This window comes from Limulus polyphemus, unplaced genomic scaffold (assembly GCF_000517525.1).
Source record: "Limulus polyphemus unplaced genomic scaffold, Limulus_polyphemus-2.1.2 Scaffold2699, whole genome shotgun sequence".
NCBI classification, from domain to species: domain Eukaryota; kingdom Metazoa; phylum Arthropoda; class Merostomata; order Xiphosura; family Limulidae; genus Limulus; species Limulus polyphemus.
This window is the reverse complement of record NW_013668309.1, coordinates 5,197-12,070: the sequence shown is the minus strand read 5'-3', so window position 1 is coordinate 12,070 and position 6,874 is coordinate 5,197. Positions and strand designations below refer to the sequence as shown.

The following is a 6,874-nucleotide window of genomic DNA, read 5'->3' as shown; positions in this document are numbered from 1 at the left end:
AAATGTGAAAGATGTTAAAGAGGACATCAACATGTTTTTTGCTTCAAAGCCTAGTGATTCCTTTAATCAGGGCATTAACAACCTGATTTTAAAATGAAAAAGCATCATTGATAAGAATGGAGACTATTTCATTTAATAAATTTTTGTTATGTTAGTTTTCAAGTTTTTTTCATCTAAAAAAAAGTGAAATTAATTTCTTGATGACCTAATACTTACCTACACTGACACTTATAGCTATTATTTGACCACCAGGGTTTCATCTTTGCCCATCTAAGTATTGGTCTGATTTTTTCTTGCTTGCTTTAGTCTTTTATACCCCACTCAATTGCTCTTGGCAATATTTGTCTTGTGATACTCTCCACCTAAGTCAATGTGTCCTCTATCCTGGTACTGTATATAAGCACCTCATTCAGATAGTTTTATCACTTTTTCGAAACTAACAGAATCCCAGTCTCTAACAACGGGTCTTAGTGGGGAGGAAGGGCGGGAGAGTGTCAGCGGAGGTAAGTATTATTGGAAATACATTTTCAATTTAAGAAAATGTTAACTTCTAAAACATACTTACCTCCACTAACATTTACAGCTAGAATCTCACATTGAGAAGGTGGATGGGCCGGTGAGGGCATTATCTTTACAGAAAACATATGCATAGTTCATGAGTGTATCAAGATAAAATTAGTACCCAAGTGGGGGATCCACGCTACATCCAGAACAGGTATGCTCTTCAGCCTGTATCAAGGGTGGAATTGTACATAAGTGATTATCACTATAGGCCAGTCCCAACCAGACAGCTGAGGTTCCACTTCTCGGGGTTGAAATTAAGGGGTCTTAGTCCCGATATTCCATGTTAGTGGCTAGGGCAATTGTACTGCAACGTAACATAAATATATATATGTATACTAGTGATTGAATCTCAACCTGTAGCCACAAAGTGATGTGTTCTGAACCACCGGAATCAAGATGAGAAAGTAAGCAATACTGAAGCAGACAAACCTTCTCCTCCACCTGAAGAAGCCTGAAAAGCAACACCCCAGGCTCAGAATGATGAGATCGTGTATGCCTTACTCAACCAAAGGAACAGAACTCAATCAGTCTGGAATTATGAACATTCATCCTCACTCCCCAACTGAGTGGGCAAGGAGCATTTCACTTGCCCCAAATTATGGGGAGGACATGGAACCACTGTGCTCAACCAATGACCCAGATGAGACCACTCTGCATTCAGAATTATGAGAAGATAGTGGACCTATGAACAATGTACTGAATCTATATAAATCAAACAAAGGGGCCATGCACACCCCAACCGAGTATCACAGCATCAAATCTGAACCGGTATTACAAGTAGGCTCCTGCGTAGGCTGGGTCGACATCTAGGAAAAACATCCAGGGACCAGGGTAGGAGGGCCCCCAACTTCTCACTCTTCTCCAAGAGTGGAGGAAATTTGCTCTTCAAGTTTGGAGGAAAAGACTCTGGCCACCACCCAGTAGAAACTGAAAACTGGGTGTAGTAAGGACTCCCTAGCTCCACTAGTAGTCTGAGGGTGGATAATGTGCATGGGGGGAGCCCTGAGGAACAGTGCTCTGGAAACAGTGCAATAGGTGAACCAAGTTCCCTACATTTGTAAAAGTACACCAGTGTAAGTTTATTCAGTCTGATAATTGGCAGGGACAAGCTGGATCCCCTTATGTTTTATTCAAGATAGACCATGAGTGGCAGTCCAGCATAGTACAGCAATACCACCTGGTCAGCTCCTAGGTGGTCTTATGGAACACCTCATTTCTACAGATCCTGTTGCAACCTGTATATTGAATTAGTGGTTGCTAGTGCAGAATTGGTTTGATAAAAGCACACCTGCCTGGGTAACAGTTGGCACAGAGTGGGATCCTGTGAAAACGAAGTAAGGAACCCTGAAAGATAGCAATGAAAATACTCACTCCTCTGTATAATCTAGTCAAAGTAGTTAAGATAGCTACAGGGGGTAGGCAAAAGCCTCAGATGATGATACTGCCAGATCATGCAAGTAATGTGAGATAAAAGTATTGGGGGAGGTTCACATACCAGTCTGCACAATGTCCTCTAGTGGGCAACTCAACTAGGCCACTAAGGACATAGAAATATGACAAATTTGATGAGACATGACTCGCAGAAGATTCCTTGCCTTCAAAGAGAGTTCTGAATAAAAAAGTTTTCATCTAGCATCTCAAAAGGCATTAGTGTAGGCAATAAAACCTTCAAGACACTCACTGAACATGACAACAATTGAAATCTGTTCAGCCATTGAAGTGGGAAATAGTGATCTGATGAATCAGTGAAAAGGATTAATCCCCTTCCCTGTCAGAGTGGATAAGAAGAACCAGTCTGAGGACGTTGGTAGAATAATAATGCAGGCTGTGGACAAACAGTGCAAACCACTCCAACTGGCTATATCTGAAGGTTAGCAGCAACGAAAAGAAACCTTCAGGTGGAGATGATATATGGCATATGAGAATCAGGACACCAACAGAAAGGACATGTAATGTAACCTTAATATATCAGGTCGGTAACTGAAATGGTTGTTTGGGACAGAGGAATCCAGAGAGTACTGGGGACTCAAAGAATATTTAGTTGCTGGTATCAAATGATAGTCAATAAGGCTGCCATATACAGGGCAAATATGAAAGGTGCAAAAACCCTTGTCAAATAGCAAGGCCAAAAAACGAATATTGGTTGGCACTTCTGATCAAAGTGGATTCAACCTCCTCTTAATACACAATTGCTGATATATGTGCCAATTCCACTGAGAAATGCCCATCACAGATACATGCAAAAAAAAACTGAGACAGATACATGCCAATCTTTGAAATTAAACCCCAATGCTATACAAAAGACTGCATAGTCTTTTTTTCCTTGAAGCTGGAACTTCTGAATAGCCGGGTGAACCCTGTGAAATTATGGCTGCCTCCACAGAAATGACTTAAGAAGTGGAAGAAGTTGACACTCCTGAAGGTACTGCAAAAGCAAAAATCAGGATGTAGCTATCAATCATTTGCTATCAACTAGCCCTGACAATGGATTGGAATAAAACATAGTTGATGCCTTGGGTAACATATGAATTGGAGGGAAGGCCTAGAATACTTATCTCATCCCATCCTGATGGAATGCATCCATTACCAAAGCCTGAAGATGAGGTACTGGAGACCAAATTGCCAATAGTTGAGTGTTCCAATGAGAGGACAATACACCAGAGTTACAGAATGAAAGTCCAACCAACAGAACCTTGCAATGCAGCATCTATTCTGTTGGGAGAATCTGTTTGGGTTGAGAAACTTAATCTGCTACTGCAGTCATCATCTGTGGAACATGCCAAGATAGTATGGTGATATGATAGAAGTGGTTCTGAGAAAGGATGTCCAAGATTTGAAAACAAGGAGCCCTAGACACCACCATGGAATTGTCAATGTGAAGGTCCGACGATTTTCGCCATAATAAGTCGTGACCACGAGACATTGCCTTTGGAAGAGTAAGAAGGACTAAAACATTGTGTAGGGAAGCCTCATTGTTTATGCATATACACTGGAATTCCTGACTGTTGGTACATGCAGCCCATCCATGAAGCGAGGTATTCGTGAAGAGATGGAACTTTGGATGAGGGGTCGGTATAGGAACCCATATCTTAGTAGCATCTCAAATTAACAACCCCCAAGAGATAAGAATGATCCAGACTAAGGAAACTAGGGAAGCCAGTAAGTTGATGTTTATGATCTTTTGGTTGCATAAAGACCATGAAAAGGATCACTTGTGCACTTGTCCAAAAGGCATAGGGGATTCGTGTGAGCTCACATTCCCAGAAGAGAAAAAACAGTTTGTGCAATGGAAGAAGGAGGGGTGAGAAGGAGTCGGGTTTCTTGTTCCATAGCGCAGAGCCAGATATGAGTCAGCTGAGCCAGACTGAGAGACAAGATGAAAAAAAATATCCAGATAGATGATATATTGAATTGGAACAAGAATAGATGTTTCAGCTCTGAGAATGAAGCCTGCCTTGGTGGGTTCTGAAAGTAGAATCCAGGTGTGCTGTTCTGATAATAGATGAGATGGTGCCAGCAGTAACCATTTGTTTAAGGAATGGTGTGTGCACAGAACTATGGAATAGATGTGCCGAGAAAAATATTGTATGAGTCGGCAGAACCCACATGAAGCCTATGCTAGTCCAAAGATAAAAACATTGAATTGCTGTATCCAACCCTTTTGGGATGCCACCATTATCAAATGTGCAGATAGGAGCCAAGTACAAACTTGGACATCCACAATCCCAGTAAAAAATGTCAATCCAGATTGAGGAATGAATAACCTATGAAACTTGGAGAAATGAGGTCTTGATATAGACCAAAAAAGACAGATGACAGGACACCAATCTCCTGTCTTCCTAGGCCCAATAACCGACAGGAATAAAACCCCAGAAGAACTTGCACACAATTCTCACTACCTCCAGACAAGCCAAACACTGATAGCCTTGGAATTAAATTGCAATTGACAAGGATCTGTGGAAGATGGAAATCCTACAGGGTAGGTAGATAATAGTGGTGAATATCTGACTCAAGGACCTGTAGTGCTCTTGGTCCCATGGGTAAAGGTATCCTATGTCCAGAAATACTTGGAGTCTAGCCTCTACACATCCTGAAAGCATACAATAAACACTGGTGGTGATCCAACCAACAGTGGAACTCGTGGATAAAGACATAATCTATTCCTATTCTGGGTACCAATGTACCGAGGGGCTGATGTCGGGGATCAGGACTCTTGAATATGGGCGGAACTAAGACCCCCTGTAGGAGCCGATGATATTCGAGATGCCAACAAGAACAAGGATGAATTTAGAAGCTGACAGTGAAACTAAAGTACATGTTAACAATGGTTCCAGCTCATTATCAACGAAGGCAGTGAACCTGAGATGCTTCCAACAATTGTAGTATAAGAAAAACAAAAGGTTAGAGTTGCAAGTCTGTAGACATACTCTGTCCCATCAGGGGATATTAAGGTATTCAGGTGAACTAAAACCTCTGCCATTGAGCCCCACAATTCAAGGAGCAGATATATTATGTGAGAATCAGAGTATGCTTCCACCTGAAGGTGGTAGGCTAACTTATGAAGTTCCAGCCTTGTTGGATAAGGCATAACTGTCCCTTCATTGAACTGATAATTAAGCCTCCCTGCATGAGCCACAATGTTAGTGGAAGGAGATAAAACTAAACATTGGTTACCAGACCTTGCAGCTCTCAAGGAAGGTGCAGACTCAAAAGCAACTTGGGAAAGTCCCAAAACCTCACACACTCGATGAACCAACTGAAGAAAATAAATCAAAAGTGTATCCCTCCTTTTTGTTTTGTATTTCATTTAAAGACTGAGTGATTAACATTGATTGGTACAACATTTAGTTAAGTGAGTTTGTTTTGTGGGAGCAAAGCAATGTTGGTCTATATGCTGCATCCACTGTACAGAATTAAACCCCAGATTGCAGTGCTGAAAGCCTGTAAACTCAACACTGTCCCACAGGGGGACTGAAAAGTCAACAGCCAAAAAAAAAGCACATGAAAAAAGCAAATCTAAATTCTCTCCAAAATGTTGAGGATCACCCTCAATTGCAGCCTCAGAGCTCCTTGAAGGGACACCACGGAGCCGAATATATGTCTCCATCCCATCAGGAATAAGATCACTGACAGGCTCAATCGAGAGTGACCCATGACTCACACACACACACCAAATTGAGAATTCGCACTGTAAACCAGCTGGCCAATCGAAAAAAAAAAAATATTATCCAATCATTTTTTTAGATTGATCAAAATATACTAGTGCGGAAATCAACTAGGCAACACAAAAACCACAACCAAGGATAGTAACTATCACAGCACTTCTTTATATAAACCCATGTCTAAACACTTTGTTGAGAAAAAGTGATAAAATTATCTGAATGAGGTGCTTATATACAGTACCAGGATAGAGGGTGCATTGAAGTAGGTGGAGAGTGTCATGAGACAGATATCTCAAAGGGGAATTAAGTGGGGTATAAAAGACTAGAGCATGCGATAGAAAATCAGACCAATACTTAAATGGGCAAAGATGAAACCCTGGTGGTCCAGTAATAGCTATTAGTGTCAGCAGAGACATGCATGTTTTGGAAACATTGTTAGCACTTCTAACAATCACACTACATATATTGTCTACTCTACTTGATACAATATTTCCTATTTAAGGTAAAGTTTCTAAACCAGCTGGGAGTTGTTCTCCTTAACTCTCTAATGGTTCAATTTGAAAGAAAGAAAGGGAGCAGATAACATTTTTCAATTATAAACAATAGAACAGCATTTAATAAATAACAGTGGAGCTGATAAGAGTGATGAAGTAGAAGTCTTTAAAACCCTTTCTGCTTCACAAATTTGTCAACAAAATTCTTTGCTCATGTAACAACTATACTTTTACTCTTGGTTTCGTGGCTATTCTATTTTGGAACATAAATCATTAGATTGTTTTAACTGTACCCATTTAAAGCATAAACTAAAATATTGGCTCGGTCTCGATCAGAAGTAAGAGGTGACCATGGCCATGCCTCCTGAGTGTCTGTATGCCACCACACCAGAACCTAAAATGATAAAACAAAGAATGTTCATGATCTCCGAGTTATTCTAACAAATCTCAAGTAATATATTATCTATCAAGGAACTCAATTCCAGATTATGCACAGCAATCATATCAGCATGAAAATATACATATAGAATTCAGCTGCCACTACTTAGCATGAAGTTATTTGAGAACATTTAAGAAGCCCTGTATAGGATTTTACTCATAATTATTTTTAATAGTTTAGAAAATATGTGAAAAAGATAATATACTTTTAAAAAA

General features: G+C 40.3%; 1 protein-coding gene across 1 annotated transcript in view; it reads right to left on the bottom strand.

The window, feature by feature from the left end:
* Window positions 1–6,874, bottom strand: part of LOC106467663 (WD repeat-containing and planar cell polarity effector protein fritz homolog) — a gene marked incomplete at its 5' end in the record, with an annotated part of 34,540 nt that overhangs the window by 23,344 nt on the left and 4,322 nt on the right. The window contains one exon of the mRNA XM_022395868.1: window positions 6,514–6,614. Within this exon, the coding sequence (XP_022251576.1) occupies window positions 6,514–6,614 (101 nt within the window). The remainder of the gene's footprint in view (window positions 1–6,513; window positions 6,615–6,874) is intronic.